The 25,026-nt window shown below is 34.8% G+C and overlaps 1 protein-coding gene across 1 annotated transcript in view; it reads right to left on the bottom strand.

The window, feature by feature from the left end:
• Positions 1-11,776: 11,776 nt before the first annotated feature.
• st18 (ST18 C2H2C-type zinc finger transcription factor) overlaps positions 11,777-25,026 on the bottom strand; it is a 134,704-nt gene continuing 121,454 nt past the window's right edge. The window contains exons 17-24 of the mRNA XM_088919350.1: positions 24,405-24,473; positions 23,072-23,134; positions 22,160-22,240; positions 17,987-18,208; positions 17,622-17,710; positions 16,521-16,624; positions 16,282-16,425; positions 11,777-14,633 (exon numbers count right to left, since the gene is read on the bottom strand). Coding sequence (XP_088775476.1) covers positions 14,493-14,633; positions 16,282-16,425; positions 16,521-16,624; positions 17,622-17,710; positions 17,987-18,208; positions 22,160-22,240; positions 23,072-23,134; positions 24,405-24,473 — 913 coding nt within the window. The 3' untranslated portion in view covers positions 11,777-14,492. The remainder of the gene's footprint in view (positions 14,634-16,281; positions 16,426-16,520; positions 16,625-17,621; positions 17,711-17,986; positions 18,209-22,159; positions 22,241-23,071; positions 23,135-24,404; positions 24,474-25,026) is intronic.

The raw sequence follows: 25,026 nt of genomic DNA, 5'->3' as shown, positions 1-25,026 counted from the left end.
TGGCATTTCTCGAAAAGAGTAGGGGTATAACCCCGGCGTCCTGGCCAAAATTCCTATTGGCCCTTAACCATCATGGCCTCCTAATAATCCCCATCCATGAATTGGCTTCATTACTTTGTTCTCCTCCCCACTAATATCTGACGTGTGGTGAGCGTTCTGGTGCACTATGGCTGCCGTTGCATCATCCAGGTGGGCCTGCACATTGGTGGTGGTGGAGGGGAGTTCCCATTACCTGCAGTAAGAGAGTGGAGTGTCCAGAAAAGTGCTATATAAGTGTTAGCAATTATTATTATTATTATAACTAATAACTTTTTTAAATCTATCAGGATCAGCCAGTATTGTATGTGGCCAGGGATACCACTCTGTAACTAAAACTTACACCACTGGCACAGCAGCAGTCAGTTTATGTTTCTCTTGCTGTTAGTGTATCTTACACTCTCTGTAGGAGACCACCAGTTTGTCTGTTGATGAGTCCTGGGTTGAGTACTGGGCATTTAGACTCCTGTCTCTCAGCTATGTGGATAAGATATGTTGCTACCTTGCCAGGCTATACCCCACTCCTCCAGATACCAATGCCTCCAGTCAGCCCTGGTTCAGCCAACCAGTCCTGTTTCTTAGCAGCACACTTCAACTCCATTGAACCTGGCAAACAAACCACTATGCCTTAGGATCGTAGGATGCTGTTCTTCCCTTTCAGGATAGTTTTACCATGTCTCCTGGCTTTCATTAATCTTTTGGGTAATGAATCTCCTTTCTAATTATTGTTCAGCCCATCTGTCGGCTCATGTGATGTCCCTCAGTTTAGCCCAAGCTCAAGGGGGTTCTAGTAAGAATAACAAGCAAAAAGCATTGTAGAATATATAGTGGCTATCAAAATTATTTCACCCCCCATTTCACATTATTAAAACATTATTTCACATTAAAAATTTCACATTTTATTGTGTTATAATATGGATTACAATAATGTAATATTGCCATAGATCAACACAAATGAATCAACAAATAATGTTAAAATGAAAACAAAATTCTACAGATCCTTCTGAATTAATTATAGGTACAGTATAAAAAAAGAAAATAACTGATTGCATAAGTATTCACCCCCTCGAGTGAATATTTGGTAGAGGAACCTTTGGCAGAAAATACAGCCATGAGTCTTCTTGGATAAGTTTCTACCAGCTTATTGATAATTTAATAATTAATAATAGCCTACACTTACATAGCGCTTTTCTGGACACTCCACTCAAAGGGCTTTACAGGTAATGGGGACTGCCCCCCACCACCGATGTGCAGCATCCACCTTATTACACCTGGACACTGCAGTTCTTGTCCATTATTCTTTGCAAAAAGTTTGAAGCTCACTCAAGTTGAATGGGGGCTTTTGGAATTTTAACAATTTTCAACTCACACATTCTCGATTTGGACAGAGGCTGGGCCACTCCAGAATATACTGTAAACACAACATTTTGGCTGTGGAGCATTCTTTGGGTGGAGCCTTCTTTGACACCCAAGAAGGCTCCACAGCTGAAATGTTGTGTTTCTTTTCTTCTCTTTGCAGCATGGGATAAACCTTTACCTACTTCAGTCTCTCCGGAATATTGTCTTTTTTGTTTTTTAAGCTACTCTACTGCGGCTTTGGCTTTATGTTTAGGGTAATTGCACTGCTGAAAGATGAATCTTCTCCAATGTTTGGTCTCTTGCAGAATGCAGCAGTTTTTCCTCTACTATTTCTTTGTATTTTGCTGCATCAGTTTTGCCTTCTATTTTCACAAGTCTTGCAGGCCCCGACATGGTGAAGCATCCCCATAGCAATTAGAATTAAGAGTATAAATTCAGTTTCAGGACAGGATTTGACTGATTGACTTGCAAGTTTGACTATGGGCTGTGATATCATTCCACAGTATTGGAGCAATAGAAATGAAAGCATGTTTTTCCTGTGTTCTGATCTGTGCATTGGGGAAATGAAAGGCCAGAGTCGCAAGAGCTCAAATGAAATGAAAGTGTACAGAAAGGCAACACTTCTTGGATGCATTCAAAGAGCCAAACCATTTAGCCCTTAAAGGTGAGCAGCAGTTTTCTGAATCTTATGATGAAATCCGAAGCGAAGCAGCGCAAGGAAAATTGAAGAGGATGCATATATGTTTATGTGGTAAAGTATTAATGATTATAATAAACACTTTGAGCAAATTGGCGTACACAGGGCAAAAGGGCCAAGCCATCTAAGATCTAAGAGAGAGCACAAACACAGAAGCATGTGAGTTGTGCTCATATTACTGTACAGATAGAGCACTGCTTGCTTGGCACTTTTGCCCTGTTCTCGCTGAGGCTCCCATCTGACTCTGAACTGGATGAAGCAGTTAGAAGGTAGATGGATGTTCTAAAAGGCAGTATTAGAATATACTGTACTGTACATGCCAAATTTGGACATTTTTAATGCAGCTATTTTTGAGATATGTGAGTGCAACTATTTTGTAAAACATTTTTCAGGGTTAAGCAAGCCAAGTACTACAACCAACAATTCATTTTCATGGAACTTTAATTTATCCATCCTCCTGACATGAATATTGCAGAAAACATCCCCAAACCTTTAGAAATGGCATAGATAAAGTACTTAAAAGCAGAGTAAAAGAAGATAATTTCATGTCTTTACTTGAACTGTAACTTAGTGAAGACACAACTATATCTGTCACATTTCTATAAGAGTATATATGAAAAGGGGATAAACTGGTTTCAAAACAAGTTTCAACACAAAAGACATCAAGACTGAAGCAGTATTTTTACATGGCAAGATCCAGTAGTTTTGTTCTTACTGCTATACTTTTAAGCATCCAAGCTGTATAACCTACAGAGATGTAAGAATGTTTGTTTTCTTCTCCAATTTCATGGGATATCCCAGGAACTTTGAACTTGGCAGGTAATCTGTGAAAAATATGATATTATAATTGTGACCAAAACTGTGGTTTACAAAATTACATCAGTTTGCTTGTACAAGAAAGAATAGTTTCTGGGGTAATTCTGTGGGAACGTGATTTAACTTATTTTGGAAACTCAGACTGAACACTATTATGGGAGGTAGAGTAATTAGCAAATATTGCAAAGAAAAATGAAAAACTAAAATATGTTGATTGCATAAATATCCCCCCTTGAGTCTGTTCTTGGTGGAAATATCTTTGACAGCAATTACAGCTGTGCATGTTTCTGGATAAGTCTCAAACAGCTTTTCACCGCACACCAGGATGGTGCAATTTTTGCCCATGCTTTTATGAAAACGCCCTCAAGCTGTGCCAAGCTGGTAGGGGATCGCAGGGGGAGCAATTTTCAAGTATCGCCACAGATTCTGTGTCAGGATTTTGTCAGGGACACTTTAATTTCTTCTTGTTAAGCCTTTTCAACTTAGTCGTGCTTTGGGTAATTGTCCTGGAGAATTTTTTGATTTTTTTTTTCTGGTTCATCAAAGTACTCTTAAAAACATGAAGATTTTCTTGTATTTTTTTTCATTTTCCCTTCACTCTTGACAGGTTTCCCAGTCCCTGCTAAGAAGAAACATTTTTATAACATAATGCTGCCACCACCATATTTGACAGTAAGGGTGGTGGTGACTGGATGATGCACTGTGTTTGATTTTAGGAAGACATCATGATTTTACACTGAATTAACAATTTTGCCTAGTCTAACCACAAAATATTTTGCCATATGTTTACAGCACCATGTAACGGTTTATTGCAAAATACTTTTTTTCTTCTGTAGTGGCTTCCTTCTTGGCACTCTACCATGCAGGCCAGCTTTGACATTTTCTCTCATCTCAGCCTTCTTTATTTTTTTTCCCTTTTCTTAGCAGTTCATTTTCAGGTTTAACTTCTTTCACTCATACAAATGTTCTGTTTGAGCTTGCACGTTTTAGAATATTCACCAAAAGTGTAATTTTGTAATTCAACAGACTGGAATGGGGGTGAATAGTTTTGAAACACACTATAAATACAAGTTGCTTCAGATAAAAGTGTCAACCAAATAATTAAAAATTGTTATATGTGACAAAAAGGTGTCAGTGGAACAGAGTAAATCATCACATACACTTCAATCTGTTAATTTTCAAAATACTACATATTAGAACATAATACAGTACAGTATATACAATATTGTTATATTATAAAATGGTGTTCCTATGTAATATATAAGCCCCTGATAACCATTAATCATTTTGCTATTGTTTTTTAAACATTTAAACTGCAAATGATCAAACTGTTTTACATTTTTACAAAATGATTTACTACACCATGACAACCTCTCTGCCACATTGATTTACTATGTTATTCCATGGCAATACAATTTGCTAGTATGCCTTCAAACTACTTGTTTTTTTGTTGCATTGCTACAAAATATCTTTGAAAGTCAATTGAAAATTGAAACATACTTCTTCAGTTATATCAAATTTTATACACACCAGTGGAAACCATTCCTTTCATTATGCTAATTACATCAGATCTATTTCAGGTATTCATATTACAAATAAGGTGCACAGGTGCATTTGTAAATGAAAAAAAAATGCATAATTTACTCGCTCATTTAATGGGAAATAGAAATCTGGATAGCAATTTTAAAATTGTATTAAAAGCAGATAGATGATAATTTAAGGGTTGGTTTAAGAAGTTGTGGGTTTATGGTAGGAGCTTGGGTAGGAGGTTTTCCTCCTAGATGGGTTGCCTGGGGTTAAGGTGTAGACAGACGTTGACATTTTCTCTCATCTCAGCCATATTTACTGTAAGTATGTCGAAGTATCTTGAAGCTAGCACGAAATACAGTATATACTGTATTCTTCAGTTTGAATAGTTGGTATTGTGTAGTACATAAAGGGAAATTAAAGAGCTTGTACTTGAGTTATGTGGTCCTGATGATTGCGATAACACTCCTTCTGTTCTAAACGAGCCTGCATGTTTTCCAGTCACCTCCAGTATAGGCCAGGGAATGTGACCATTGAGTGTCATGCTGTTTTGTTTATCCAATAGCCGTTTTGAGATTTTACAAACAGTTAAATGAGTACTTACACTTCTGAAAATGCTGTCCTTGTTTGTGTAAGAGTAAGGAGGCGAAAATGAGGCTCCAGAATCAATGAAGCTGGTTCTGAAGTTTCATTCTCACATATGTTTGTGAGTGTGAGTGTTTCAGAGTTAGATTGTTTTCCTATGACAGGTTGTACTCAGAAAGAGCATGCCTAAACACCCAGTGTAAGCTGAGACTGTCCAGAGGGAGTCAGCCAAAAAATGGTGATAAACTGAGCAACTTCATATTACTTCTGGTTTGTATTGGAGGATTGCCACAGTGCTGTTCAGAAAGTTTGTCTGAGCAGAGTTTCATCTAGAGAACATCCTGTGCTCTAATGACTAAAAATATACTCTTTTTTCCCAAGAATAGTCCAACTACAGTAAATTATGGTGATGAAAAGAAGAGGCCTACCATGAACATTTCCCTGTACAGTATATATAGTGCTCTCAAGCATTGTGAGAGCCTTCTTTACATGTTTTGAGGGCAGAAATCATTTGCAATACATTTCAATAGATTTCAGCCACAATGTACTAAAGCACATAGCCACATTAACATTACAAAATGTCTAAAGTGGAAAATTGCTCATGTGCGAGCCTGTCCATTGCAATGTATTTCTTTTCTGGATTATAGAAGAAATGTGATTTTAAGAAGCATATCTCAGGATGTATGCACAAAACAAATTCTCAGCTAATATTGTGGTCTGTGCTTTAATACGGTAGATTCTAAAAAAAGTAGATTGTGTACCTTGGCCTTTACATTCTATCCATTATATTTTTATAATGTTCTTTCTGTGTTTCTGGGTCTGGGAATAACATTTTTTTTTCACTGGTATAAACAGAGCTACTGTATGTAATGCTATCTAGCAGTAGTAGCTAGTGACATTGCTAACATGTCATTTTGCAGTGTTTAAGCAGTCTTCAGTAATAGTTTAATTATTTATGCTATACCCCAGCGCTCACTAAATTAATATACATATTATATTGTGTACTTTTATTTACTGTACCTTCATTATTTTAAAATGCAGAGTAAGTACACAAATTATGTTATATACATCTTATTTTGTATACAGTAGCTTTTGGAGGACAGCTTATTTGTAATCATGTCTTTGACTACGTAGAAAGGGTATGGGTAAGAAGGAAATCTTTTATTTATAACAATTTATTTATTGTCAAGAGGTTTTTCTGGAGTTACATTAAAGGTTTGATGTTGTAGATTCAGAGAAGGGCAAATAGTGCTGAAAACATGAGTTGCAACTAGCAACTGAATAGATATTAAGAAAAGGACAAATACAGTTTGGGGTCTTTAAAAGTCTGAAATCAATAAACAAAGTGAATTCAGTAGTTATTGCAAATTTATCAGCCAGCAAGGATGCTGTCATTAAAAGGAATCTAGTCATAAAAAGAAAATGTATTTTCTGTTCCATATCCATACTATACATTCAGGTTGCCACTGTATTTGTATGTAACTGATTTTTATATGTTAACTGTATTTAACTTACAGTATTTATAAGCCATTTTCCCATATATTATGATTGATTTCTTAGTTCTGAGACTTAAGACTAAGTCTTAGATCTTAGACTAATCTTATTCTATCTTAATATTTCTAATAACATTTCTAAGAAATTTAGCCAAGTGTACACATGATGCAAAGTTGTTTACTGTATTATTTACTCCATTATGACATCTGGTGGCTGACATAGCTTTATCAAGATTCTCTTTTAGTTATAGTTTTTATTTACTTATAATAAATTAGTATTACCTTTACTCTCTATTATACTCTAGTATATTTCCACAGTAATTAACCCTACTTCAGATGACATTAGTGGTTCTCTCATTTGACCAGTGCATTTCAATGAAATTCCTAGTTATACAACAAGCACTCTGTAGAAGAAAAAAAATAGAAAGAAGACTTTGAGTGATACTATAAATGTCCTGATTAGTAAATAACTGCTCATGATGGGTGAGGTTTTTTATTAAAATATGTGTTGACATTTGAATTTAGATTCACATTCCACATTAATTATTAAAAATAAGTAGACGACACCACAATTACATTACTGTTTTATGCCCTTATGGTCTGTTTGATTTGTATGGATCAATGTACTTTTGTTAAGGATGTTAGATTTGAGCACAAAATATAGTACCATCTCTTTCATTGTAAGCAGTAAAGCACTCAATTCCAACCAATTGTGATGTTAATTCAATGTTAATTCTCTAACGATAATTAAGAGAAAGACAAATCAAGCAAATTTCCAATAGTAAGGTATTGGATTTTCATTATCAAAGGGAAAGTATTTTGAATTGAAATGCTTTAAAATTTAATTTGTTGTTTTTTCATTAATTTCAGCTGATTGTGCTTTTGAAATTTGCTTCATCTATAGAGCTGATGTTAGTCACAAGTAGATTATTAAAAGGAAATACACCTTAGATATCTGATATATGCATTCTGACTTTTGCATCCATCTGACTATATGTAGCTAGATTTTTCTAATTATACTATCTATACTATAGTATACTATCCAACCACACCTTTTCTATCCACTTGAGAGTTGCAGGGGAGCTGGATCCTGGCAAACAACAGGCATGAGGTAGCTACACCCTGGATATGTTGCCAAAGTGAAAACATTTTTTAGATACAGGCCTATACTTAATTAAGTTCCATTACTGTTTTTGTTTTAGCATTTCTGTTTTATCTTTAACAGCATGCATTGATCCACATCTTTTATCCAAAGTGCAAACATCTGTGTTGGAAATTGGTACTACATACACATATGTGAAAAAATTGTTCTGCTTTCTGACTTTTGAGAATGGCTGTAGTATTCATATTTGTGTGTGTTTGAAAATGTTCATTCAGCATTTTGTCATGCAGTCCCTGTGCCACTGTTTTTCATGTGTTTACACATGTACTATGTGTAATTAAAATTTAAGAAAGGCATCACATTTGATGAATTCTTGATGTTATGGCTTTGAAACCATCATCCATGTGTCCTTTTATAGCACATTATGATCAGATAAGATTTACTTTTTAAACTTCGACAGCTATTTATTCCCCAAAAAACTGGACAGGGTTAAAATATGAGGACTGTATTACAAGTCAATTGCAATAAACCTGCAATACACATTTAGATATCATTATAGGCCTTATTATTGTAACTCATATTATCAGGCGCAAAATCAGAGAAATTAAAATTCACTTCAAGCATATTTAAGCATTTCATAATTCTTAGCTCATGTACAGTAGGTGCTGAGGGAATACAATACAATTTTTATGGAACATTGGAAGGATTCCTGTTTTTTTAAATTACATTTCTTTTCAGATATTTATGGTATCAAATATCTCTGTGAGATCATTAATACAATACTAATAAATGATCTTTAAATTAATATAGAAATCCTAAATTTAATGATCTATCCACAGTAGTTATTTGGAGTTCTTCCAAATCTGAAGCTAAGCTGTATCTATAAACACAGTTTTTGAAATGTCCTGACTACCCTTCGATTCAGTGGAAAAACCTGTAAGTCCAGCCACTCTGATGAAACATCTTAAGATTAATTTAGTAATTAATGCATTAGCATCTTTCCAATTATAAAATGTCCCCTTAAAATCAAGGACATTTGCACATTCTAATTAATGTGTGATTTAATTATTACTTCTTTTCACTGTGGACATGGAACACATCTCACCAGGCTGGCTTCACTGCTGCTTGGTATTCACACACTATATACTGTAGTGTTATGCATAGTATCTGTATGGCTATTGTTTCAAACTTTAGGCTGCTATTTCATTCTGCCTAACAGATTTTGCATTGCAATTTAAGCATCTGATGGGCACAATTTTCATTTTATTGTTTTACCACATGTTGTTACTTACCTTCTATTAAAATTCCTACTGTATACAGTATGTTTTGGGAGTTGACCTGTGTAGGGGTGAAAGCTAAGCAATTAAGTACTAATTGCAAAAGTCACAAACCTGTTTACTCTAGGCCACAAAGTACAGATGGATCTTCTTGATAAAGGCAGTTCATTCTTTAGATTATGCATTTCAAATGTATCCTGCGGGAATACAGAAAATCTGTCACTACTGACATTTTGTGAACTTTGATAACTTATAACCTAAACTCCAATTGGGTGCCTTTTAAGATTGAGTCACTTGAGACCAATATTTAAAAACATTTCATGTCCTTTCTCACCCTGTGTCAGTACAGCACAAGATACTGTAGGTTGATAGCAGGGAGATATGGATACCCATTATGTATACGGTAAAAGAAAGTGTGTATGATTAGGCTATTATTGAGAATTTGAGAAGTAGTATTTAAAATTTGAAAAGTTTTTTTTCATGGAGGCAACATGGTACTTTGTTGTTTTTCTATGTTCAGTTGTACAGTACTCGGTATTAACCTCTTACCTGTGTGTTCACCCTGAATCCCACTTCCAGACAGTAGATCTGCACATCTGCATTCTGTGTCACGATTGTAATCCTTCCTCTTAAGGGTGCTGCAGATCTTTCACATTTTAGTTGCCTCCTATCCAGCCCCTCCTTATTTAAGCCAGAAGCTCTTACTATTCTGGGCTCAGCATTGGAAGATGGACGTCCCGAAGCCCACCTACCAGCGGGTCCTGGAGTGACCCAACGGCATCGGCTTCACTACGGCATCCTGACCATCTGGGTCCGAGGCTCGGAGTGCCTGGCCTCGTTAACCCATTTTTAATTCCCTGTCCCTGCACCGGATACTGTTCCAGTTTTTAAACCTTGTCTTGTTTTTGTCTTGGATGGATCACCTGGCTCTGGAACTTCACCCTAGATTTCCCTTTGGACTCCCTTGGACTAGTTTGCCATGGCCACGCCCCCCTGAGCACCAGTGCACAGTCGTCACGCCCCTCTGTTTGCCAACCTGCCCAGTCCCTCATCGTCTCCTCCCCTGTGTCCGTTTCCACTTACTTCCGGATTATACCGTCTGCATAGGGAACTGACCTACGCATCGTTACATTCTGACTACTACCATTTTTACTAGTAGTTCCTACTAGCTGCAGGAACATTTTTGTCTATCTTTATTTTTAATGTTTTTACCTCACAGGACGCTTAGACAGAAAATAGAAGGGAAGAGAAAGAATACTGAATCTTATTGTCCTTGAGATGTCTAACTCCAGCCCCACCAAAGAATTGTAAAGAATTCTGTTAAATTCTTAACAATTAAGAATTGTTAAAGTTGTGATGTGATAACATACAGTATAAACACATAAACCTTTCAGTATAATTTTAAACTTTTTCTCATCATCATTTAATACGTCTAACGGAACTAAATTTGTAGCCTTTGTGCATTCCATTTCAGCTCTTGAAACACATCCATGACTTGTTTTGAATTTAGTATCACTTTTTCATGTTATTACTATATTGCACTTAAAGGAATAATATGCCTTTATTTTACAGTATGTCACATGTTATCACACTCTCATTTACAATGACAACCTGAAGATGCAGCTTTTCAGCAGGCCTTTACTGGAGTGAAACATATTGCTTAAGAGTACAACAGCAGCAACCTACCTACTATCTGAATCCTCCATCCTCCAGTCTGGATTCCAGAGCTCTAAGCACCACTTAACACTTATGCTGTTTTATGCTTTGCACATTGCTGGTGGTATTCAAAGCCACAACTCCAACCATTCAAGTACAATTTGAACATATCTGATGTGTATGTTAAGCTTCAGTAAACTTAATGGGAAGCTTTGGACTGATGAATGCTAAAAGCCAAATTGGATCCAGTCTGAAGTCACTTCTTAAAGGAAAAGGTCTTCAAGTTTGGACAAGTGCAATGCTAAAGGTGAAGAGTCGCTATCAGGTTTTGTGAAATCCCAATTAACTTTCTTTGGACCCAAATGGGGCAAAATAGTATTCAGTGACATATTGCATCAGTAATAAATAACATGGTCTATTCCTTGAACAATCTGCTTTCAAAAAGTGAATGTGAAATGTTAGTTTCTCAAACTCATAATTCTACTAGAAAAAAAATATTTTTTGTAATATACACAGTAGGTGAATGCATGTTTCACACTGTATATATTTTCAACTCCAACCTTCACAAATGCAAATAGACTAGGAAGGCTGCAATTATTTTCCCAGTGAGTCTAATCTTTGTCTGAAATTATTCTGTTAACCTTTTTGGTACTTCATGGCTTCTTTACTGATCACAAATTCATTACAAAGAGCATTCAACAAGATTTTCAATAAATGACTGCATCCTTCTAAAAGAAGAATACCATACTACCCTTCTTGAATTTACCTAAAAGAATGCCTGGGTTTGCCCTTTTGGAACATCTGCAGTGATGCATGTTTTTTGTGTTTTATTTTTTCAGAATGCAATTATTTTTTAGCACAACATACCTAGGTCAGCTTTTGTATGCTTCAAACGCTTTACAGAGTTAAATCAGAGAATGACAGACTGGACCTTTTGTAGGCATCCCATATTATTTCCAGTTAAGGTTTCCAGTACAATAAGTGGCATCATCTTCAAGGTCATTGAAAAATTGCATGACTAGGCTGTAAAAGACTGTGCAAGGCATTTACAACTTAAATGTTTTAATTAGACAACAGGGTGTGTTTTAAAGACACCTTTTGCAAACAGTAATATGTAAATCCTGCCCAATTGTCAGTTTTAATATATAAAATAAGGATATTTTTTCTCTGTAAACTGAAGTTATTGTTTTTTTTGTTTGCCTCGGTTAAAACAGGTAATCAACGCATAAAAATTTCAATTTTCAATTTTATTTCTACCTTACACAAACTGTACAACACAGCACGTATTTGTTTATGAAATAGTAAAATTTTAAGGAAACTCCAATGTACAAACTACTTGAAATGAAAAAAAAATGCATAACTCTTTATCGTTAAAAAAAATCTAATTTACAATACAGTCTCATATTACTAATGTCGTTCAACACAAAATTCAGTGCACATTACAAAACACATCAAGTACAAACAAGGAAAAAATAATTATTTTTCACAAAACTTCCTGAGCAAACAATGCATGGCATATAAATTAAATATTAACAATACAAATAAATAAGCAGAATTATAAAGTTTTACAATTATCATGGATTTCAAAAAATGTTTGATAAAAGTTTAATTTATTAAAATTACAGTTTAATGAGTTGATTCATTTTGTATAAAATAAAACATCTCTTTGCATTTTAGCAAATGTTCATTCTGTTGGCAGGTTCGTGTAGTTTTTATTAATTGTTAAGTTGGAACTGCACAAAATGTACTGGCCTAGTCATACACAACATGTAGAAAATTTTAAATATACAAACATTAGTTATGCAACCTAGATGGAAAAAGAAGAATAAACTCACAAATGAGTCCCCAGACTTTGGTTAAACTCAAAAACAAAGGTACAGTATTTCCAACACTTCTGTCTGTTAGAAAATGCTTTTATTAACACTGATACCAAGGGCTCTAGCCTTGAAAAATGTTAAAATTCAGATAATTATTTTTGATTATTGTAAGTTACCACGTATCAAAAGTTCTTAAGGAATATAATACATGTTTCTCCAAAACAAAAAGTTATAAAGCAAATAATCCATGGATGAGAGCACAGTCTCCTAACTAGTCTCACCTGTCGGAACTCCTCTCATGGACTTATTTGAAATGTTCCAGAAAGTTTCTCCTTTATGGTTGATATGCCAACAATGCAGTGAACTTTGCTCTGTTATACAGCCTGCTTTATCTACACACCAGTGATGGAAACTACAAACAAGGTACTAAGTTGTGGGTTGGCACTCTATAAGCATAAGGGTTAATGTCACTGTAAGGCTCATCATCCCACAAAATAGAAACTAACAAATCAAAAGAATGTTTTAAGCAAAATATGACATACATCCCCCAGTTTACAATGCTTTAGTTTTACTGCAGTTTTCTACGTGTTTTAACTTTGGTGAAAAAAACAGAATTATGGTATATCCATTTATTTATTGTAAAAAAAAAAGAGAAATTTAATACAGCATATTGATTTTTCCGAGAAAAGAGACCTGAAATTCATATTCAGCTGCAGTATACCACATGCCATTTCTTTGAATTTGTGAAAGAAAGGTACAAAAATACCCATATTCAAAGGCCAAAGCAAGAACGTTCTTTCAAATTTCCTTTTTTCAGTTTTGATCCTAAAAAGTTTTGCTAAAAACAGAAAGGGTTAGATAAATCAAAGTAGGGCAAGTCTGTGCTATATTATCTGAACTGGAATCTCAACAGCATTATGTGCCTCAGGAACATTGAACAGTTGGAAGATCATAGCCTTGTTAAAAATCAAATTAAAATGTCTTATTATTGTTTTATTGTTCTAACATGTGAAATAATTAAGTGTATAAACCTGACACGGTATACCATAAAACAGTAATAATAGTGATACTTCATTTACACATTTACACTTAGGCACATATACACACATTTTAGTGTGTTCACAAAAGGCAGTTCATATCAATATAGTTTAGAAAAAATATTCAAATAAAATTAAAGAACTTTAGAAAAAAGTGGGATATTCTTTGTCACTAGAAATCAGATCCTCAGCATAGACTTAGTTCTGTGGTTGAAAACTGCAATCAGTACCTATTAAAAATGACAAAATAAGATCTCATGGTAAGTGAATTGCTATGCCAACAATAAGCATGTTATTTGATACTACACTTTTAAAAAGTGTGATTTTTAAAAATCTTTAAGTTTAGTATTCTTTTTGTACAGTACATAATAGTTTTAAGTCTGAGAAGTGTCTGTGTCAATAAACTAAAGCAATTAATAGAAAATAATTTGGGGTTTTTATCTTAGCCAGAAAGCATAATGTCAAAAGCCATTATTGCTCTGAACAAGTTTGAAAAACATCTATCACTAGAGGGCAGCAGTATACCATGTTTTTGCTCTAGAAGTTCCATGAAAATTGCTGTTTTAAAATAATAAAAAGCCTTATGAATATTAAACGGAAAGCTGTTAAAATGTTCTTTACAATGTGCAGAACGTGCAAGTGCCTCAGACTGCTGCCCACAACATTTCACATGAAATCTGTTAAGTTTCAAAGGTCTGTTAGGTTCTCTTCATTTCCTATTTATTTTTCTTCAGTAACTTAAATATGGCAGGAATAAATTACAAATTCAATAACCTTATATATTAAGACAATAAATAATTAAATATAAAAATACACATAATTTACAGCAAACTATAAAAAAGAAACTAAGTGCAGGGGGTAAAAATCCACTAAAATAAACATGAAGTGAATTGCTATTAAAGTCCATTACATTTCACGGCTGGTATTGGTATAAATATGCGTTTAGTGCAATGTGTCTGCTGTAAAATGGAACTGCATTTCCAAAAGTCTTCTCATGTTCATGCAACCAAACCAGTCCATCTCACAGAGTCGAGCTGTTCAGCAGCATTGTAGCTTTGATGCATTTCGTGCTGACTAGGGAGTGGGGAGCTTACACATGAATGCCCTTTACAGCCTGTTTGATGTTCTCAAGGAGAGCTTTACATTCAGGAGAATAATCACGCTCTGAATTGTTATACATGTCTGTCAGAGTGTTCACATAGGCTTCAAAATTCTGCTCACTGATTGGCCCCTGCAAAATATTTTAAAAAGGAAGTTCATTTACAGTAGACAAGTCTATTTAAATAAAAAAGTGCTCTTAATGGTTCATTAGGAAACTACATTCTGCTTTGCTTTTAAATCAATTCATATTACATTTCTAGAATATGTTAAAGATCATAGGGTACTTCACAAAATAAAGCACATGCAATGCTTAGCTTGAAAATTAGCAGTTCTGGCAAGGTGGATTTCAGTTACTGGCCAAAGAAAGTGTCTGTATGTTGGATTTCATCATGGATGACACTGGCATTAAGGGTTTATCAGCAGGAGGGTCAAGAGCTTGACGACTTAAAGTGGGATTTGTGAATCTTCTGCTTGGGCAGAACTGACTTTTTCACGTCTAAAATACTGGGATTCATTTTTACGGGAAGAGATAAGTTTTTTTTTTGCTTCTCTTTGGGCTCTCACAGTGTGTCCCCAGTTTCACCAATCCTGTTGCATTCTCAATTCAATGAGAAATGTTACTTTGACACTAAGGGTCAGAAAACAGTCTGTTTTCCAGATGTCTGGGGAAAAAAACAGACAGGTGGCAACCCTGTCTCTGGCTCTTTTCTGCATCTGGCAAAGTGCACAACAGAATGTAAGGGTCAAGAAAGTCAAGACATAAAATGAAGGGCCAGACCATCTCAGAAAGATGTCATAGTCAACAAAAAGCTCCAGAGAGAGTCAGCGATATTTTAGACGTTAAGTTAGATGATTAGGTGATTTAGTCCTTGTAAGAGATCTGATGTCATCTAGTACGTTGGAGTGATAATGAAATTAGGAAAAAGTTAAATTGAATAAATCTCTTTATATACTAAATATCTTAAAATTATGTTAATTTTAGCATCTTTTTATCAGCATTGGCAGAGGTTTCTGTCATTATCATTTGAAGCACAGTACCATTTCTTAACTGATAATAAGACGTACTCAAGATATTGTTGATGGTCTTTGTCAACTTTCTCGGTTACAGGCTTATAGTTAAATGTTATTCAGAATTTCTGATATAATCCTTACAATTATTTACAGTAAAGTGTTAATAACATAAAGCTGCTAAGAAACCTGTATTTTTCTTGAAAAAACAGCTATAAGAGACATGTTTTACCATATTTCTATTGATGTTCACACATGAGATTTAATTTGCGGCACTAGTGGCTCTGTGTGCTTATTTAATGGTTGAAAACATTATAATAAGCATTTTTATGCCATACACCATACACTGTATGTGTAGTTACACTTTTCATTAAAATATATATAAATACAAATTTTAAAACTTAAACAGGGAATAAAAATGACTTTTTCTAAGTACAGTACTTAAAGTGTTAAAGGGATACATCACTGAGAAACATTACTTCAACATACAGTATATTACTGATTTGGATTATTCTGCTTTGTAGTTTTTTTTCTTTCAATTCATTAAAACTATGAACTCCAGACACATGTATGTTAAGCCTTCTTTAAGGTTTTACCGAATGCTGAGGTAAAACACACGTCAGATATTTCTTCAATTTCCAAAAAAAATCTGGTTTTCCTCATTTTAAATGTAATTTTCTTTGTAAAGTCCTCGGTTATTTATATCTGTATATTAAGAGCGGACTATAGAATCTGTTACTAGGATAAAGAGCAGCAGTGGGCTGACCTACCATTTGAGGGAGTTGTATGTCAGTCAGACTGTTGATAAGCGCCTGACTCAAGCGTGCCAACTCCTTCAGCAGGCTGTCATTATGCTGCTCAATCAGCTTGTTTTCTTCTTCAATTGTTTTTAGATTACATTCCATTGATGATATCTGTCATGCAAAAAAGAAAGCATTCAGATGCTTGCTTATAAAACGTCTTCCCCATTGGGCTTCAAAGCCTTCACCGTGTTGACTGCTCTGCTAACCTGAGTCTGGAGTTTCATCATGTCAGCTTCTATTTTCAGGTTGGATTCATTTAACTCCTTGATCTCTTCATCCAGATGTTTCATCTCTTCATCATTTTCTATACCTGTATAGAAAACCCATAAGCATATTACTAATAATTACAGTGAAACTTGCAAAATGGTAGGATTTTTTTTCCTATGCTATTAATGATTGCTACTGTATAAAGAAATTTCAGTTTATCAGGAAAGACAGCACACATCTATTCAATATAGGTGTATATATACTGAGAGGCATTCAAAATGCTAGAAATGAGTATTGGAATCATCAGTAACACCTCTCAATCTCTCTCTCTCTCTATAGCACTCTATCAAAAATAACAGTGTATGCAAAATAGCATGTTTGTCCACCCCCAGCATCAATTAAAACTGCGATACATTGAAACATTGATTCCGGCAGATGTTCACAGTTGCCTGTAGGGAAATGGGACCACTCAGCCTACAGCCATTGACACAGCTCTGCATGAGATGTGACTGGCTGCTCAGTAGCTTCTTGTGGTCTGAAGTGCACTTCCCTTGAGGCTGTCTGATTTGATAAATTATCCAGGTCTGGTACTGCCATCAGTGATGCTCCAGATGCATGTGCATCAATAATCATGCCTCCTGTGAGGTCATTTCGATCAGCCTTCTTTCCCATAGCACAGTTCACAGAGGAAAAGGCCTGGGCTGTGATTACTTTATCATTCAAAATCACATGCCACATACTGGGACAGTCCCACTGCTTCGGACAGGATGGGCCATTTCTATGAAATATAACATTCTGTAGTATTTGAGGAAGGCAGTATATATATACAGCATATTCTGCATACTGTATAAAAACCTGTCATGTTGTTTTTGTCTTCTAAGGAAATTTAAAATCTTTAAGGAAATTTATCTTCAAACCACCATTACTAAATGTATAGAAAGTATGGATATGATCTTTTCATATCACAATGCTAATGAAGATGAAACCACCTTAAAACACTTCTAATTCTGTTTTAAGAGCATTCTGCTAAATAGCTGTTTGTAAAATTAATATTCTTTCCTACTCAAACACAACATGTGATCTTATACAGCCAGTCTTACCACTGCTTGCTTTGAGTTTAATTGTCATCATCTCCTCCCCTGAAAGCTTTTTCTTGATTGACTGAGCATTCAGAGGGCACCCTGACAAGCTGAACAAAAAAAGTTAAAAAATTTAAACAAATCAAGGTACAGTTATAACCAACATTAACATATTTATATAAATTAGCTGATGGTTGAGATGTAAATCTAAAGGAATGATGTACGAATATGTAACAATTTCTTTCAACATTTTGTAATATTATTAAATTACTTTGAGTCCAGTGACTGATATATAACATATAACATGGCTTGGGGTGTATAGATTAATGTGTGAACATTTTTCCTTTTCATTGGCAGCAGACAAATGAAAGGAATCAGTGCCTTACCTCCTGTGAGTGACAAAGACATTATTAGCATGACCCAATCCATTACATCCTGGCAGAGGACAGTGTGGCAGCTCCTGTTTGCTGACTTTCCAGGAGAATGGAGTTCCATTAATAGAGCTGTCCTTCTGTCTCTTGGCAGCTATAGGGCAGCTTCCTGCACTGCGATGGGATGTATATTTGCCCGATATGTGACCTTGGCCGTCACAGCCTATTACTGGACATCTAGAGAAAAACAAGGAAAAGTGTTGTGTATGTGTGCCAAATTTCTATAAACCAGTTCATAGCTCAGCATTCATTATTGGATAAAACAGAAGCACATAATAAATTATTGATATCGTGGCTAATGTACAAAGTGCTAATTTAATGATAATCACAGTTGTTGAAATTCTAAAGGGTGTGCTTTAAAAAAAATAGACATGCGATGCACGGTGGGCAGATTTTGAAATATGTGTTATTAAACCAAACAAAGGTGCAAACAAACAAAAGAGGACAGCGATTCCCAGCGGCTGTGCTATGCTTGGTGTTTAACTTGGAGTGCAAGTGATTCATACAATTTGAGAACGGCTCGTTTCAATTTTAAGAAAAGCAAAAAATAAATATTTTGCATCTAATGGGTATTCCCAGCATATTGAAAGCCATGACTAAGATTTTAGTTTTCAATAACTACTCCAGTTGGGAAGACAAGTTAAGATAAGTTAATAAGTTTTATATATAAGTTCTATATATAAAATATACCTTGATTTTATTTCAAAAAATATATTTGTAAGCAATTCAATTTAAAAGCTTCTAGAGTTCTACACATAGCCTGCTCATTCTGTAATCCATATTATACTTTAAAGTGTAGTACTTTTTATTTTTATTTTTAATAAATTAAAAAACTTAAACTTCTTAACTTCTGTTAAGAATTCAAGTTGGAAATATTGTGTCCACAGCTTTAACCCATCTTCCCATCACATATTATATATGCAGTATGTGATTCTGCCTTTCCATTGGGTAGAAGCAGAAAGGTACTATCAGAAAGAAAGCAAGAAGGCTGCCACAAAGAAATGGGTCTGGAACGAGCCGTTGGTGGGAAGTCATTGTTTTTGATTTACTACGGGCCTTTATTTGTTATCAATAAATTTAATAAGTCAGTGACACACACCTTGATGAGTACATTACTGATATTTGCTTTGCTCAGCCAACTGTAATGATAAATCAAACATGCAGTATCTATGCAGTCCATTGTGTCACCTGGCACACAATTGCACTCACTGGATTTTAATTTAACGTATAGGACTGAAGGGCAGGTGATAGAAGCTTTCGCAAATTCATCTAGTAAAAATCAAACAAAGGAAACATACATTTGGAGTCTCTGTTCAGACTAAGGTAAACTTTACTATAACAGAAATTTCACTCCTGGCCTGTTCTTTTCTTAGTTTTTTACTTTGATTCTTCATCATGAATTGTACTGGGCCACAAAGAGAAGGTTGTTCAGTTCAGGTGCTGTTTATAACTGTTGAGCTCAATGCTATTGTCTGATGACATGTCCAACTGCAGAATAAATAAGAATTAAGAGGATTGCATGTAAACACTATCATAAGCCTAAATGTGCAACAGTTACTAATATATTATATCCCAAGCCCAAGGACAATTTTCTATCCTCCTGCCTTAATGTGTATTAGATCCATTCCAAATTAATTCATAAGCTCATGACCTGGCATTTATAATTAAAATGAGAAATAAAGTAAGCCATTTCAGATTTAAAAGTAGAGGAGGATACACTTATCAAAATTTTAATTTGTATATGATTCAATTGTATTAGTGCTGAAAGAGCAATATTTTATAGTATGTATACTGTAGGTACATCAGGTATTTGACATACTTGAACCAAACTACATCAGCGTTCATATCTTGAAATAAAGCATTATTGCAATCTATAGATTAATAGACCTGATCAGTTCTATAAAACAGGTTGTTTTCATATTTTGCAGAAAATTACACAAATGTTAAATCCTAAAAATTCCCAACAAAAATATTCCAAATATCAAAACCAGACTGCAGAATTCAGTTTAAATATATTTGTCAATCATAATTTTCCTTTTTCTGTAAGGTGGGATGTTGAAACCACTGAGGTTCCATCTTTCCATATCTGTCTATGGTGCTAGATTAGTTACAGATTATTGCAGCATTTACTGTATATATTGCTCTATCTGCAGTTTTGCAGTCTGACCGCATGGTGGAACTATGTGGTTACAGTGCTATACCCTCAATGAAATAAATTTTCAGTCACAGGATTCAAATTCATGAGACCAAAACCATCTGTGTTCATTAGATGAGTTGATGAATCTGCAAGATGAGCAAGCAGACTTTATTAAGGATAAAATATACTTCAAATTTATAAAGTACTGTAGGTTTAATTTTAAGAATTGAAACCGGTTTTCATCAACTATTGGTTACTACACTATTTGGCTAAGCAAAGACTGTACTGTATATTGGTCAATCCATGCTTTCCAGCTTGTAAAAGGGCATGCTGTCCAGGCCTTAAATGAGTGATTACTCAATGTGTTTACATGCAAGAAATTTGCAGAACACATCTAATAAGTATTTAGAATAATGGGCTGTCAGGCAAGTGGAATTTAATGTTCTGCTTTTATTTATGATATACTTGCAGGTAGAATTAACCAGAGGGATGCCCTCTTTGAGCATGTGTCATTGAACACTGCTGATATCAGCTGGAAAATAGATGACAGGGTGCTGCAATAACATTCACTTTTAATGCAGGAGATGCCACACATTTGTACTGTATGCGATGCAAATCAGAAAATTGCCAAGTGCATTTACTTTAACCAATTCTCAAAATTGTCAGATACAGTATTTTTTCACCACTGTTAAGAAGTTCCTGTTCAAGTTACTTCAGATATTACTATGCAGCATTTTAGAAAATATTTTAAAACTTCTTAGAAGAAAGGCAGTCTTAATTTAGAGCTATAAGCAATCATAATTATCTACAAGATTTTATTGACCTCATTGTTTTTAATGAAATAGCGAAAAGCAATAAACCCAACTTTAAGACTCTGGATACCAAAATATGTGTAGTGAAAGCTTATATTTAACATGGTTTTACAATTCATTCCAAATTTACTAATGCAGACATCACTATGCGTTCCTTTCTATAATTTCAGGCCCCCAAAGTTGTCTGAACTTTCCATTGGAATTAAATCAAAACATTGTTCCACTTGCAAATTGCAAATTCAAAACATGAAATCTGATGTATGTTTACAAATAGTTTTGCAAATGGGTCATGGCGTTTGATTTTGCTATATGCAAAGAGGTCAAAGTGCTGATTTAATCAAAGTCTTAGTCTGCTTTGCTTATCACAGGAGCCTATTCCAGAAAGTAATGGGGACAAGGCAGGATACACCCTGGATGGGATACCAGTCCATTTCAGGGCACACAGACACATACACTCGCAACAGTGCCACTTTTCCCACAAGCCAATTAACCTACCAGTATGTTTTTGGATTGTGGGTGGAAAATGCTGCACCCAGAGGAAACCCACGCAAACTCCACACAGATAGCATCCCTTATCCAGAATTGAATCCAGGAGCCCACTACTGTGAGGCAGCAACGCTAACCACTGTGTCACTGTGCCACCCCCATTTATATTATAATTTACATTATAATTTACTTTATTGTTCATCTGTCTATTTCCATTCCTCACCTGAATTGCCTTGGGATTTAAAAGCATTTTACTGGGTTTCTAATGTTCACCCCCCTCTCTCTGTAACATTGGTACATTCTGAGAAATTATATAATGAATTGTATATTGCTACTTGATTTGTAACATTTTTCAGCTCTAAACTGTATTCCCAACCCACAAACAAAAACAGCTATTTTTATCCCCACTTAATTTCCAAAGTAAATGTTATGCGTAAGTTTAATATACCTCTGTTTCTAAAATGACTGTGTAGCTATATAAATGAAAATTGTATTATTATGTTGCTGATCAATTAACTAATGTTTTAAGATTTTTTTTAATAACAGAATGGGCTTTTAAGCCCAAAAGAAGATAATCTGATGAACCATATAAAGAACAACAGAGAGATAAGAATGTATTGTGATAGGGAAATCTAAGTTATAAGTGTAAAAAATAGGAGTAACACAAGCATATCGTTAATAATGCAAACTTACTTAATTTCTTGCTCTTCCTTCTCATCCTTGTTTGGTGTAAGCTTCAGTCCTCCCTTCCTGGCTCGTGGACAACCCGATAGGCTGAAAGAGATTAAAAAAAAGTGAAGCTGCTGCCTGGAAAAATGGTGCAGAAATGGATTTATCTAGAGTAACAGCACTAATTCCAGCCAAGTTAGGCTGAAGGCAGGAGTATCACTGCTGTGACTATGAAGAGGACCAAACTTTTGGCCAGATCTGAGGTGTTACCGCAGCTGTTTAAAATGCTAAAATGCCACCCATTCTTATGTTTCTGAACAGATTGGGTGATTGTAACATCACATGCAAAAGAGCATCTTAGTATCAGCTATACATGAAGAGAACTAATCAGAAAGGACGTGTAAAATTCCTTTTTTCTTCTCTTTCTGCTTATTGCTGAAAATGGTACCCTAATGATAAAAAAGTAAATTCTATATAGGCACACCAGATAAAGCAAAACAAAAATCGGAATCCAGAAAAGAAAATGCTTTGAACTCTAGAAAGCATATTTATGTTGTTTTTAGAATTTATATTGCTTTATTTTGTATTATCATGTTCACTATAAACTTGCTTATTCAGTACTAAAGAATCAAATCTAAGTTACTTTGCTCAATTCAGTTGATGCACACGCTATACCTATACATGTCACTGTATCAGCTGACTTTTATCACGTTCACTTTCGGCAAGCTTACTACAACACTATGGCTTCAATTGATTATGTTATAACCAACTTACAACTTCAGAATATGTCCCTTTCCCTTGGAGAGGAGTGCCGCTAATGGGGATGTGGGTTGGGTGAGGGTGTGTTATTTTTTATTAAATGTTGTTTGTTAAAAAAATTAAATTAAAAAATGATGAAAAGGAATGTGTCCCTTTCTGAAGTGGTAGACTATTTACCTTCTGTGTGAGGCGTAGTTTCCAGTCACGTGGCCTGATCCATCACATCCAGGTGTTGGGCACCTAAGAGATTACACTGTGATTAATGATATTCACAGAAATTTGAGGGAATGAAGTAAGGATCTACGCTTCTTTAAAGCAAATATATTTTCCCCTAAATTCAATTCGATTTTTTTGTAAGGTCAAAATAAACCTCTTTTATTTTTTCTAGTCAGCATCAATGCAATTGTTGCACAGTTAAGGTTTTCAACCAGACTCTTGCAGGATTGTGCAGGTTCTGTGCAGGGTCCCCAGAGACACTAGTAGTGTATAACATCTATATTTTTTATGTTGGATCATTCCTTACAGTTTGTCTGTTATTTTCATTTCTGCCTTAATTTATGCATGTAACAATACAATTTTAATTATTGTAAATTTCACTGTGTTTTGATGTTTAAATGCATTATTCGTGTCACGTATTGAGACAAATTTCATGGAATGGTGTATGTAAATAAAGAAAGTATTAAACTGTTTGTGTAAAAATGTACTTGTCAAAAAGGCCTGTTTGAATAATGATAATAAAGTAATTTCTAAGACATGGCCAAATGATCTAATATAAAAAAAATAGAAAACGTAACTTTAAAAAATAAAGTAAAGTGAAATATCATAATCATCATACTAAGTCATATTATTGCTGTGGAGTTCTGTACCTCTTTGTTTAAAAAAACTGAGATGGTGTGTAAAAAAGTAAATGATGTTGTTAAAACTTAAGAAAACTTACAGTGTCCTCCTTAAATCTTTTTTGATAGGTAGCTGTCACCATGGGTAGCATGGTATTGATGCCATCAAGTGTAATAATCACAATACTAGCAGTGCAGCATTTTAAATATATATTCCCTTTCCACATTCCCAAAATATATAGGCAACTAACCCTGACAAAAATGAAACAATGATCCAGTTCATTAATAATGAACCAATTTTGTGCTTCTACCTTAATCTTCTTATCTGATGTTATGTTTGCACTGCTTTTGTCAGGACTAAGTATGTGCAAGAAACCACACAGATGCATACAAAATATTACACAACATCAACCTCACCCTTGGTGGCCAAAGCTGGCTTGAAAACAAGATGAACCATACCCGTTTGATATTTTATTAATCGCCATATACTGGCAATTAATAAAATATCCATATAAAAAGCCATATAAAAGTACATATACTGGATCATGCAATGTTAGAATGCAATACCTGTTTAGACAACATTTATTCAGCTTTCTCTGTAATCTGATTAAATAACTTTAAATTCAGAGCACTAAACTCACAACACTTCCAAATGTGTCAGTGACGGTACATACTTGAGTTCCTGAGAATTGGCAGCCATTAGGGATTTGAGAGTCTTGTCAGCAAGCGGGCACCCAGAAACACTACAGAAATAAAACACCACAAATTAATCAGTGTCCCCTATTTTAACTATACTGAAATATTAGAAATGGGAGTTACTAAAATATCAACTCAGTTCAATTTGTAGTATTTGCCACTTACTAAATGTCACATATTTTTAAAAATCCTAAATACATTCACTCTGCTTTGTTTTATATTTCAGCTGTATCCACTCTATTATAATCTCTATACCCAATATCACACCTTTATATTCTGAAGCTTCCCTACTCTTAATGGATTCCAGCACTAAAAGATATCAGCTTTTTTCATCTTGAACAGAGAAATCAATGAGAGGATCCAATTCCAGCAATCAGAATCTTCAAACAAACTTTGCAAAAACTTCTTCAGAATCAGCAGTGTAACACAAACCAGAAAACACAAATAGAAACTACGGGGCCAATGCTTTTACAACCGATAACAGCAGCCATTTCTTTCCACAAAAGCTGGTGGGAATCATATTGCTGAAGTTTATATACTTGGCCTCTTTCAGGAGACAGCTGAAGTACAGTAGATCCTCAGGTCATTTATTAACTAGCA

The sequence above is a fragment of the Atractosteus spatula genome, chromosome 6 (genome assembly GCF_055471065.1).
Source record: "Atractosteus spatula isolate fAtrSpa1 chromosome 6, fAtrSpa1.hap1, whole genome shotgun sequence".
Taxonomy (NCBI): Eukaryota; Metazoa; Chordata; class Actinopteri; order Semionotiformes; family Lepisosteidae; genus Atractosteus; species Atractosteus spatula.
Note: the sequence above shows the minus strand (reverse complement) of the source record. Positions and strands in the feature narration are given on the sequence as shown.